A 13,100-nucleotide genomic window follows, 5' to 3' on the forward strand; every position below is an offset into this window, starting at 1 on the left:
TCATTTCTACCTTTCATATTAGACTTACCGCACGGTCCAGTGTATGCCATCTTTATCTTCTTCTTATCTGTGCATGAGCGTGCCTTCATTGTACAAATATCAGCATACGAAACACCATCATCACCACATACCACATCATCTTCAGAAGGCGTCGGACAAGATGGACATACACAGGAGACAGAACGATCCCCTGAGACACGACACTTAGAGCCATATTCACATCTTGTATTAGCACATGGATCTGGGATGAAAAAGGTTTTGATAAAGCATGAAACACTCGTGAGAAACACGCATAAAAATAGCTATCAGTTCTCTTAGTCCTCAAAAAAAACACAAACCTGTGAGAGGTTTTTCGCCAACGGTGTCAGCTGTATTTTCGACCGTTTCTCCGGGCTGCACGGTATGCACGTTGCCTGCATTTGGGACAATCAAATTCACTTGTTCTTGGTCAACTTGTGACCCATATCCCACCATGAATACCTCAATATTCTCTCTGGCCAAAGACTGGGCAATTCTTGTAAGTTCAGCATTGTTGACCGCCATTGGACTATTTCCGGATAATATTAACACACGACGAGCACCTGCTCTTCCTTCTTCATTAAACATGGCAATTGCTTGCTTTAGACCCTCATCAGGACGAGTTCCTTCGCCTAATGGTTGAAGGTTGTCAATAGACTGCCAAAGGTCTTCTCTGGAGGATTTTGGATTGATACCAATGGACCTTTGACCGGTATTGCCGTACTGTACAACTCCAAATGCTGCGTTCATATGCTTAGCTTTGTCAATCAAAGATTTCACGAGTTCTCTTTGCTGCGAAAATACGCTGCGAGCATTGGCTCCACTGGAACCAATCACAAATACCATGTCCAATAGATTCTCTCTGTTACCTAACGACAAAAGAGATAAACCTGTCATAAAACAATTCTGGTCGGACTAAAAACCTAACAGTATGAGAAAACCTGAACTGCTTAACTTCAATCTCAATCCTTTCCTGTCTACTGAAAAAGGAGAAGACGCTTCTTTTACCTTTCTCAACATCAGAGGCTATCCTTGTTGCAATATTCCCACCAAGTGTTGTGAGTGGATCTCTATCTGGAACAGTTACAACTCCACTTTCACCCTCGGTGGTGACATTTTTCAATTCAGGATTTTCACTCTTTCCAACATGAATAACATAAACCTTTGCACCGCGATCCACCAGTGGCTGAGCAGCAATCTTCAATGCCTCACTCCCTGTGGACTTGCTGCCCGTGAGAACTACAACAATCTTTTGTACCCCAACTCTAGATCCTCGCTCTGAAGTATACACGTCAGTTCCTACAAATCTCAGTGCCTTGTCTGTTGCAACATTTTCCCCGCGTGAGGGTTGTATCCGATCAACTGCTTTCTTCAGGCGGTCAGAATTCGTGTTATCAGCTAACGAGATTGCAATCGTAGGAACATCACTATATTCAACAACTGCCACACGGTTCGCTGATTCAGAGATTCGGAATTTACCAACTGCGGATTTTATAAACTTCTTAAACTCATCGAATTGTTTTGGACTGATATTTTTCGATCCTTCTACCACAAAAGCAATATCCGCGACATTTTTTGACTCTAAAAAGACATTCATCAGGTTACTTGCATGGAAGGCATGGTTGTCCCATAAACTGGGCAGGATCTAGCTAGAAATGCCTTTAGCTTTTAATTAAAATAATTCATTATATAAAATCATCTCACCACAAACTCCTTGATGATTAACATTAACTGTAACTTTGTTTATACACGAGAAGACTTTCATGAAGCATTCATTGATGTACGTCTTTCCATTTGTGGCACAAACAGGATGTTGATCTTGTTGACAGGAGTTTGTGTCCTGACATTCACACTTGTACGAATCATCTGCTTCAGCGACGCAACGACCATGATGAGCACACTTCACTGCAGCACATGGATCTAAAAAAGTTCATAAATGATTAAGTCAACTTCCACAAGACTCTTCATAATTTAAATCAATAATTATAGTCCTTTTCAACCAAGGTAAAATCGATCATAAAATCGATACCTTTTAGTGTCGCCGTCCCAGCCAAATCCCCGATTCTTGCTACGTCATCCAATGTCGGAGCACTTACGACCGCCGATGATGTTATTGCAGATATTTCTTGATTATTCGTTCTTTCCCCAATACGGACAACAATCACCTTAACACCACGGGAGTTCAACATTCGTACAGAATTCCTTATCACATTCAGATCAGTATTTAATTGATCGTTTATGAAGATCATGAAAATCTTCCTGGATTCTTTCGTCATTTCGAAAACTTCTTTAGCCTTGATAAGTAAATTTGCAAAATCGTTTCCATCTCTTTGCCAGGTGATGAGGCCTATTTGGCTCTTCAGCTTGTTTTCATCTCTGAAATCATCAAAGTTAACCAATACTCTTGAACTGTTGTGATAATCTATCAGCGAGTATCGAGTCTTGGCAGCTTTTGGTAGGCCAATGATGTATTTTACAATTTGTTTTTCGAAATCAAAAATAACTTTTCCATCTCTTCCTGTTGCACCAAGACCAAAGAGAATGTCCAGTTTGCTATCTGTGTCTATAAATGAATAATAAAGAGAGGTTGCTTTATCGTAAGGTTGATGGAAATCATCATGAGATGAAATCCTACCACAGCACATACAACCATGCTATACACCACGCAACTCTTCAAATACCTTTCTCGCCATTTGCGATATCAGTTATCACATCATGAATAACAGTTGATAATCCTTGAATATTAGGGACGATGTAGACTTGATTGCTATTACCAGAGATGTTTCTTAACGTATTCTGATCCAGGTCCCTTCCAAGACCAACCACAAACACCTTAACCCCATCTTGTCGTAAGCGAAGTGCGGTCTCTCCAGTCAGTGGGTCGTCTTCTCCATCCGTTGTCAAAACCACCAGAACCTTCAATAAGAATCGGAATGAATGTAAACTCAACTGCTTTTTCTGATGAGTTGTTCATCGACGTAACTTCGTCGTGAAGACGCAGAAAGGAAATGTAATACTGTCTCTAATTTATTCTTACCTTCGCTATTCCTGGACGTCCTCCGCCGATTGGGCTGAACAATTCTTCTTGTGCCAACTTCAAAGCTTCATTCACAGATGCGGGAGTATCTTGGGAAGGCCTCACGCGATCAATGGCTCGTTTAAAGCTATCGATATCTGTGGTATCTTTGAATGAAATCACGACTCTGGCATCTTTACTGTATTCTATCACGGCAACATGAGTTCCATGCTCGGAAATCTCGTAATTTTGAATTATGGTCTTTACGAATGACTTCAACCGGTTGAATTCTTGCACAGACAACTTGCGAGAACCATCCAGAGCAAACGCCAAGTCAGTAACCCTCAGCTTACGGTAATCTAAAAGAGTAGCAAAAATCAATCCCAGAACAAGTTATCTTCAACGAAATTTATTTGGACCTGAAAAGATTTGTGCTGCAAACTTTACTTACTGCATCTTCCAGCAGATCTTTGGGTAATCTTCACTCTTGATTTACAAGAGGCAACTTGCATTGCCTCCAGATTACTGTATGTCTTGAGATCAGAGCCGCAGACTGGTTGATATGAATCAGGATACGTCTCTTTGCAGACACAGCTGGTGGCTTGTTGGTCATCAGCAATACATATACCATAGTAATCGCAGTCCACTGCACTACATGGATCAGTCGCAATAATTTCTTCCGTCTTGTCAACTACAGGCTGCGTGCCACCCGCGGGAGATACACGAATCACGTAATCACGTCGCGTGGAGATCCCAGATATCTCACCATCATTAACATTGTTACCAATTGGTACTACAAGAATGTTGACGCCGCTTTCACGAAGTTTCCTTGATTTATTTTCCAACTCCGAAACGGATACACCAGTTCGTGACGTAATGAAAACAACCAGAAGTTTTCTAGAATGTAACGGAGACGATTCCTGGAAAATATTTTGAGCTCTCTCAAGAGCATCGTCCAGGGCAACGCCATTCTTCGTCCATCGTATCAAATCTATAACTTGCTTCATTCTGGATTTTTCTTGGAAATCACCGAAAGACATTCGCGCGTTGACTCGGCTTCCGTAAGTAATTAAGCCATAGCGGGTTGTTACTGGTGTCTCACGATCTATCAAAGCTTTTACAATATCCAGTTGGAATTGAAATAATTGCCTGGCTCCAGGTTCACTGGCACCAACGATAAAAGCTATGTCCATTTGACTTTCATCACTCCCTTCAAACATTAAAAAGAAAAGATTAAATTAGAAAGAAGGTATAGTGTTAAACACGGTATATCTTTGTATCAAGCTCTATTACTTCCTGATTATTTCAACCATGATATGATAGTTTAATAAGATACATACTTCTTCTGATATCCTGATTAATATTTCTGACTACATCGTTCGCCATTCCAGGAACCTCGTCTGGTCTTCGTGCGGGATAAATAGTACTCTCTCCTGCTGCAATACTCTTCATCTCTTGCATATCAACCTGTAAACCGATACCCACCACATAAACACGAACACCAGCCGCTCTCAGACGTTGTACTGCTTGAGAAACTGGAACTGAGCTTGACGACTTGCTGTGGGTAATAAGAATTAATGCTTTAGGTACACCTGTTCGGCTCCCGGATTGTGGAACAAACACGTTTCTCACGGCTTTGTCTAATGCCTCGCTCGTGACACTGCCTGTCCCACGTGATGGGGCAATGTTTCTTATGGTCTGTACGACTTGAGTGAGAGATGTGCCATCACTGAGTTTGGAGATCATTCGTGGTGTGTTGCTATACTCCAAAACAGCCACACGTGTTTCGAGAGGAGAAATATTGTACGACTCCACAACTGATGTTGCAAACAATTTCAGGCTTTCAAACTCTTCTTCCGTCAAGCTGTCTGATCCATCGAACGCAAATGCGAGATCTAATGGTTGCACTAGACCTGCGGAGAGTGGGAATTGCGAGTTAAAACTTTGTGATAGGTGAGGAATGGAAGCTGCGAGAGCAGCCATTGGTATAACCATGAACAATAGTGCTATCAGTCATAATTTCTGTTATGTCTAACTTACCGCACCGTCCGCCATTGACAACCTTCAAGACCTTCTGGGTTCGACAGATTTCTGCTTTTAGATAACATTCGTTGATGTACGACTTTCCATCGCTTGCACAGATCGTGCTCTTGGTTGATGGACAATGGTGGACATCGGGGCATTCACAAGATACCAAATCATCAGTGTTCACTCTACAGACAGCTTCGTAGAGACAATTTACTACAGAACATGGATCTACAGAAACATATTATAGAAAGAGTTAAAGCAGGCAGTTGGATATTTTACAAAATGAAGAGGTAGAAATTGATGAATGGATTGGATATTGTCGAAGAAAATGAACAATCCGACACAGGTATATGTTATGTTCTTGTCTCCATTTGTGTCCAGACATCCTACCTTTAAACACAGCTGTTGAAATCTTGTAACTATCATCATTTTGATCACCACTTGGTTTAATTACATTCTTCGTATTTTCGGATATTCCTCGTAGTTGACCGTCGTCCAGCTGATCACCAAAACCAACCAGCACCACCCGCACTCCTTGATTTAGTAAAGGCCTTACCGCTTCACGAAGTGTTAACGATGGAGCGGAAGCCATACCGCTCATGAAAATCACAAGTACTTTACGGGAAGCGGGTCTGGAGTTCTTGAATACGGCGTTTGCTTGGCGTAAAGCTGTATCAACACCTGAACCAACTCCTGGCCATTTCAGGTTTCGGATTTGATCTTGAAGTTTGAAAATATCGGAAGACGTTTGAATCGGAATCCGTATGGTGGAGATATTAGAATATGTGATAACACCATATCTGGATGGGATGGCTTTTTGTTGACTGATCAGATAATTGGTCAGTGTTTTCTCTTGTTCAAATACGCGCGCACCATTAGGATTGTTTGCACCAAGAGCAAACACAATGTCGACATCTTTTTCTAAAGGACCTGTGGTAAAAGACGATGCGATTACATAATTTTTGTGAAGTTCAAGTAAGTGGAAAGATCTGTTCGCACTTACCTCGCTGAGCATTTCCAATAATATTCCTCACCAAACGTGTTGGCAGCCGAATCAGTTCGTAAACATTTTTGACGACGTAGAATCTATTTGCGCCCATGGTCATATTTTGAAGCTCTTGATTGTCTGTAGCCGATCCAACTGACACAACATAGATATCTGTTCCAGTTTCCCTTAACCGTTTGGCTCTTTCTGATAGAGAAACATCTCCAGTCGACTTGCTATCGGTGACCAAAATGACTGCATTTGGGACTGCAGGCCGATCTCCACCGCTGCGGGTAAATACTTGGTCAACTGCGAGTTGTAGAGCTTGGTCGGTGACGGCTCCTTCACCACCTGACGCCTGAACGTTATCAACGGCATCTTTAAGTTCACCTTGATCATAGTATCTATTTAATGGGAATATTAGAGTTGCTCTGTCGCTATACTCGACAAGGCTGACACGGGTTGAAGTTTCATCAATGTCCAAAGAATCGATGATGGATTTGATAAACATCTTGTAGGCTTTGAATTGTTGTTGTGCAGGGCTTGATGATCCATCAAGAATAAAGAGAAGATCGAAGATTGGTCTTGTTTCTGAAAGGAGAAATATGTGAGATTCTGCTGTTCGTTTTTATACATCTGATTGAGCAGATCATGATCCATGCTGAGGATGGTCTAACCATGCTATAAAGCAGGAATCGCGGCAAACGAGACTAATTAAAGGAAGAATCGGACAGATTATTTCGTTCTGAAATGGAGCTTACTAAATCAGACGAATTGTCCAGTCATTCCACTTACCGCAAGCTTTATCGTGTTTCACTGTGAGTTGTCTGCGAAGTCGACACGAGGCAAATTGAAGAGAGGCAAGGTCCGTATAAGTTTGACCATTGCTAGCGCAGACTGGAGCGTATTCCATTATCGCTTTCTCCATACATTCACACAGTACAGTGTCGTCAGGCTGATTAACACATACTGCGTTGAACTGACATTTGACTGAATGACAAGGATCTGCAAGTAAAGTACGAGAAATTAATCATCAGTGCAAAATTAGTGCGATAATAGGCAAGACAATAAGCTGTGAGCTCACCTTTGAACAACTGCAGTGCTATCTTGCTTCCAGTGAGACTACTACTTGTCCCAAAGCTCCAAGGAAATACATCGTTAGTATTCGACACAATCTGTTGCAATCTCGTACGATCTCCACTGTTTCCTGAGTAGACCACCAAAACTTTGACACCTTGAGAGCGAAGGTATCTTGATGCAGTCACCAAATCATTGAAGGACGCAAACGGCAAACTATTCGCAAACACGACCAGAACCTTCCGTCTTGCACTGCTTAATAAGAACTCCTCACTAGCTTTATCCATAGCCGATATTAATGCCCTACCACGAGTTTTGAGTTCACTAGCCGCAACAAATCTTTTGAAGTCCAAATTACTCGTGAACTGTGATAAACGTTTCAGTGTTTCAGCTGAGTCGATACCATACTGTATGAGACCATATTTCACTTTTGAAGAACCTTGCTTATCAACTATGGCGCTCATGATAGCTTTTTCTTGGTTGAACGCAATGTTTGCTGTAGATCCGTAAGCTCCCATGGCGAATATTACGTCCATGTTAGATGTTGAAAGATCTGTACAAAAAGAAATAATGTTTCAGAGACAACTGATGTATACAAGCGAAAAGCAAGGAACTATTAACCCACCTGTAAGATCACTGGCAATCTTTTCAACCAATACAGGAGCAAGCAAGCCAGTCGAGTCAAAATCTTTCGACCTAAAAACATCTTCTTCCGTTCTACTGATATCCTTCAGTTCTTCCATGTTAATGTGCTTTCCTATACCGACTGAATATACAATCACACCCTTTCGACGCAATCCTTTAACAGCCTCAGAGAGCGGCTCACTTCCTGTCGACTTTCCGTCAGTTACAACAACAAGGACCTTTGGTACCCCTGCTCGGGATCCTTTGTCATGGCTGAAGAATTCCTGAGACATAATCCTCAGGGCGGTATCAGTTCTTGTCCGTCCACCAGAGTCCTCGATGTTGGTAATTCTGTCTTGAAGCAACTTGGAGTTCTGAAAATCGTTTAGTTGGATTTGAATGACAGGACTATTGCTGAATTCAGTTACGCCAACTTGGGCAGTATCACGAGAAATGTTGAAGGCCGACACGACTTGGTTGACGAAGTTTAAGACGCGACGGAAACCTTGTTTGCCCACACTACCAGAGCCATCGAGAAGAAAACCAATGTCCACTGGAGTTTGAATCACTATATACAAAATAAACAGAAAGCGGTAAGAAAGAAACATTGTAAAGTACTATGAACGATCTTGCCGAATTATCGGTCTGTATGGAATGAATTCAAATGGGAATTGAAATGATTTGTTCTTAAATGTAAGACGGATTATTCTACGGAGACGTTTTGGATAGTATATATTACTCTGGCAAGATGAATGATCCAGAGAGACGATGATGTCAACGCGAAAATATTAATATCATTTCCAGGTTGTGCTATTCTGTCTAAATCTTTTCACAGCGCATGCCCTTACCACAACGTCCAGTATTCTTCACGGTTACATCAATCTGTTTGCGGCAAACATCGATTCTTAAAGCGCAGTGATTTTCGTACGTCCGTCCATTGCTACCACAGACCTGTCCAACGTCAGGTATGTGCGGGCAAGATGTCGGGCATTCGCAGGTAATTGAACTATCAGGATGAGGGATACATGTAGCAAAATAACGACACGTGGACGCATAACATGGCGCTGAATAATTAAAGATGAAATGGCAGGTTCAAATGAAGAATATAAATAGGAATGCGTGCTTTACCTTACCGTGTCAAATAATTTTATTACCTCTGTAAACGATACTTCCAATTCTATGAGTTGTACTTCTTTGATCGGAATTTCTCGGATTTGCATTGATAACAAAGGTAGGATCTGGTAACCAGTTTGAATGATCGGTTCGCAACCCGATATTGACCACCACCACTTTAATATTACGACGATTTAAGCCGCGTGCTGCTGTTGCTAAGGCACTGACGTCCTGTGGCAACGGACTGTTCGTGAACAACACCAAGATCTTGTTGGAATCAGAAGACCTGGATCGAAAGAGGTCTGGAGCCAAATTTAGAACAGACATCATGTCCGTAATTTCAGAGTTTGGCAATGTAAGCCTGTTCATTGTTTGTAGAAATGCTTGATCATCTTTCGGTTGTTCAAGGCGTCTTATAATGCTGCTAGAGGGACCATACAGGATGAGACCGTAATTGCGGTCAGCATTTGAAGGGAAGTTAATAACATTTTCTACGAAGCTTTTCTGCAGATCAAATATGGTGGATCGAGACTGGCCAGTTGCACCCAGAGCGAAGACGATATCGTAAACAGGAGTGTTGGCTAAAAGATAACAACGTTATTAAGAATATAGAAGAAAATAAGCTAAGATGATTCCTTTACTAAAATATCTTCAATCTCACACCTTTGTCCTGATCTGCTATGTACTTTACAACCTCCTTTACTGTATCCCCTGCATCCAGGAACCTCGTAATCCTTCTGATATCATTTCTGGGAGCTGTGTTTGTAAGCGATTCTCATCTGGCTTGTTGGAACCAATAACATACAACCTTATACCATCTCTTCTTAGTTCCTGCACTGCCTGCTGTAAAGCAGTGTCTTGGCCATCAAACTGGCTATTCGCCACCAACACTGCAACCTTACTTACTCCAGGACGATACCCTCTCTCAATCTTGAATAATTCTCTGGTCTTTGCAAGAGCTCGGTCGAGTCTCGGCGAGCCACCGCTATATCGGATACCGTCAATAAACTGATTGATTGACTGGACATTATTCAGCCAATCAAAAGGTAGAACTATTCTTGCTGTATTTCCGTATTCAACAATACCAACATGATCTTTGTCACTGCCGACGTCCAGTGTAGACACAAATGTTTTCACGAGGTATTTGATGTCTTCAAATTGAGGACTGCTGTCACCGGAACCATCAACAATAAACGCAATATCCAGAAGAGAACCCGACGCAGCTGAAACGAAATTCAGTAAAATTAGAGTCGACTTGGTTGCGACCGATTATCATACGTGAGGTATACATGCAGCTGAGTAAAATATATAATGCTTCGTGATCATGACATTCACCTTTGGTAATTCTCAAAATATCTCTTGCAACAGAGGGAACGAGCCGACCCAAACTACCAGCTTGATTGACTGCATAGAGATTTTCAGTTGGACTAATAACTCTACTGAAACTCTTTAAATTTGGTTGGTTACCAACAGCTACACCAAGTACTCTCACGCCAGATTTCATTATCAAATCTGCTTCAGATTGTGGGTTGTCTTCAGTATACTCATTACCGTCTGTCAAAATGACTAAAACTTTCCTAACACCGCTACGACTTGATTCATCTCGAAGGAAAATCTGTTCTCGCACGAATTTGATGACTTCTCCTATTCTTGAGGTGGCACCTTCGCTAGGTTTTATTAATCGTATTGCCTCGCGTAGAGACTCCATGTTGTAGTATTCATTTAGTTTAATCTCTTCGTACTGTTTATCGCTGTATTCCACGACGCCGACATTGACTTCCGATCTTGATAAAGGCAAATAAGAGACGATGCTTCTTAGGAAGTTCTTCATTTGTACGAAACGACTTGGATCTGTTTTACTGGAGCCGTCAATAGCAAAAACAACGTCGATTGGACCCGATTTACCTGTAAAGATTCAACAACAAAAAGTGGAAGAAATTCATTTTGTGACACGCGAAACAAAAATATCAAACTAGGACATTACTTACAAGGTCCTGTATAAGCGACGGTGACGTAAAGCTGATTCTGACATGACCATCTTCGTAACGCGCATTCATTCTCATAAACTTGTCCATTACTGCCGCAGACAAGCTCTAGTCGTGAACTGCACGAGGTCGGGCACACGCATTTCGGAACACGTACGCTGTTTAGTTCACAGAATGAATAGTGGTTGCAAGTGAAACTTCTGCAAGCGCCTAAAATAAAGAAGAAATGTAATTCTTTTTGAGCAATAAAGTAAATTAAAACACAAGCAAATTCCAGCGAGCTTTGGGTTGATTTACGTTACGCACGACAAAGGGCGAAGGTGGGGATAAGGTCGTGTTAAAATTGTGTGCTGGTTATGATAGAATTGCGCGCAATTCATGGTTAGACTGGATGATGTTTGCACGAAGTTCCTCCGGAAAACTAATATATTCTTACCTACAACACAAGCTCCTCGTTGTGACGTAATAAACGTCTTTCTACGACACGAGTCTTGAATAAGAACTTCATTATTGATGTATGTTTTACCATTGCTTCCACACACAGGATCGACGTGGTCACCTGCCAGTGGACAAACACACTCGGCTCGCCCAATACGATGTTGAATACAATAACTGTGATACTGACATCTCATCCATTGACAGCTCTGTAAACCTATAAATGGCGACAAATTATTACATGGCAAAAAGGTTCTCACTTCTCAGTTTGTTCAGCCACAGACGAAATACATGCTTGATACAATATCTAAGTAATTATTGAATTACACTCACCTAAGATAATAGCGTTTGCAACATTTGCTGTCTCCAATGGGACTTGTATTTCGTACCTTGCCCAGAATCTGTACCTATCACTTGAAGCAGCCGGACTCATCTTATCAAAATAACTTCTACCCCCAACACCAAATATCACAATCATCACCCCAAGATCTTTTAAGGCTTTTGCTGCTTGTTCAAACTGTTGGCGATCCACGATTGATCGTCCATCGCTGGCAACGATCAATACTTTTGGTATGGCTGAGCGTGGATACCCGTTGCTTAGCATTGTCGTAAAATTTCCGTGTAACTCTGATAAGATTGTTTCCAACGGCTTGCGATATGGATTGTTTGGTGTATTTTGAATAAAAGATCGTAAGCTTGCGAGATCTTGACCATTGGTAAACATTCTTACCCAGGAATGGCTGGAGCTGTACTTCACAACCCCCAGTCGACTTCGGGACGAGGAAAAGTCAAAAAAGTTCAATAAGTTTTGAAAGAAAGTGTATGTTTTTGTCAGCATTGCTTGTCTTTGTTCTCCACTGAAATCCGTCAAATAAACCATGTCAACAGAATGACCACTGACTAAATAAAATATATCAGAACAGAAAAATCAGTCGAACACTGGTCAATATCTCCTTTGTTAAGAAAGGCAGCAAATCTTGTTTTATTTCCAAGGACATACCACAAGTTCCGAGCTTAACCAGTGTGATCATAGTTTTACTAGAGCAAGCTGTTTGTTGCATCAAGCATTCATTATCATAGGTTCGACCATCACTCCCGCAAACTTGCGAAATCGCTTGAGAACAAGCGCTTGGACAAACACACTTGTATCCCAGCTCAGAGCCAGGATGTGGTAAACAGATTGAATAATAAGGACAACGAGTTGCTTTGCAAGGATCTGAAAATAAATATATTATCGGTATTAGTTGTCTGAAGCCAGCTAGAATCACTCTCATTTCGTTTTTACCTTCCTGTCTTAGACACTCATCTTGCGTTAACTGGAGATCACCTTCAGGTCCACAATGACCACACCATCCTCCACATTTTGCCGAAATAACATGGCCAGTACTTGATCTATAGAAATCTTGCTCATTCGTATACCAAGTGGAAACCCATTTGCTCTCCATGCCACCTGACTATCGACACGAAGTCCAGTATCAGAAAGATCGATCTTAAAACTCCCCTTTCTACACCGTCCGGATTTGCAGAAAAGCAATCTCCAGCTTCACCGAATTCGATGGATCTCCCAGATTGTACTGTAGCGAAGGTGTAGTCATCTGTTATCACGGACATCTTCGTATCCAGGCGTACTTTGTTAAACCGTGTCACACCAGCTCGCGAGTATACGTGTTCACCAGGAGTTCCATCACAGCGATATCTCATGTTCACAGAGAGGCTGGTAATCTTCTGTCATAGACGATGGGCGTAGTTATTTTTCGTCCCACGAGGGGAGGTAAGGTATTCCTTGGGTTGTGATGTGTTCATGCCATGGCAGTACACA

At 41.7% G+C, this 13,100-nt stretch overlaps 2 protein-coding genes across 2 annotated transcripts in view; both read right to left on the reverse strand.

The window, feature by feature from the left end:
* LOC114517926 overlaps window positions 1-9,596 on the reverse strand; it is an 85,412-nt gene extending 75,816 nt beyond the window's left edge. Inside the window, exons 1-18 of the mRNA XM_028537779.1 lie at window positions 9,525-9,596; window positions 8,903-9,442; window positions 8,597-8,812; window positions 7,750-8,316; window positions 7,132-7,677; window positions 6,843-7,052; window positions 6,066-6,638; window positions 5,453-5,992; window positions 5,075-5,290; window positions 4,375-4,947; window positions 3,486-4,244; window positions 3,056-3,393; window positions 2,700-2,934; window positions 2,048-2,581; window positions 1,723-1,938; window positions 1,027-1,599; window positions 339-887; window positions 29-241 (exon numbers count right to left, since the gene is read on the reverse strand). Of these exons, the coding sequence (XP_028393580.1) occupies window positions 29-241; window positions 339-887; window positions 1,027-1,599; window positions 1,723-1,938; window positions 2,048-2,581; window positions 2,700-2,934; window positions 3,056-3,393; window positions 3,486-4,244; window positions 4,375-4,947; window positions 5,075-5,290; window positions 5,453-5,992; window positions 6,066-6,638; window positions 6,843-7,052; window positions 7,132-7,677; window positions 7,750-8,316; window positions 8,597-8,812; window positions 8,903-9,230 (7,186 nt within the window). The 5' untranslated portion in view covers window positions 9,231-9,442; window positions 9,525-9,596. The remainder of the gene's footprint in view (window positions 1-28; window positions 242-338; window positions 888-1,026; window positions 1,600-1,722; window positions 1,939-2,047; window positions 2,582-2,699; window positions 2,935-3,055; window positions 3,394-3,485; window positions 4,245-4,374; window positions 4,948-5,074; window positions 5,291-5,452; window positions 5,993-6,065; window positions 6,639-6,842; window positions 7,053-7,131; window positions 7,678-7,749; window positions 8,317-8,596; window positions 8,813-8,902; window positions 9,443-9,524) is intronic.
* A 21-nt stretch (window positions 9,597-9,617) lies between these two features.
* On the reverse strand, window positions 9,618-12,669 carry LOC114517927 (collagen alpha-6(VI) chain-like; the record flags this gene model as incomplete). The annotated part of the gene is made up of 7 exons (XM_028537780.1): window positions 12,567-12,669; window positions 12,282-12,497; window positions 11,615-12,181; window positions 11,283-11,498; window positions 10,850-11,056; window positions 10,197-10,766; window positions 9,618-10,084 (listed from the first exon to the last, which is right to left on the reverse strand). Coding segments are annotated over exons 2-7 (2,088 nt in total), but the record flags the coding sequence as incomplete, so codon positions are not given.
* Window positions 12,670-13,100: the final 431 nt, after the last annotated feature.

The sequence above is a fragment of the Dendronephthya gigantea genome, unplaced genomic scaffold, assembly GCF_004324835.1.
Source record: "Dendronephthya gigantea isolate DGI-Jeju-01 unplaced genomic scaffold, DenGig_1.0 000010F, whole genome shotgun sequence".
NCBI classification, from domain to species: Eukaryota; Metazoa; Cnidaria; class Anthozoa; order Malacalcyonacea; family Nephtheidae; genus Dendronephthya; species Dendronephthya gigantea.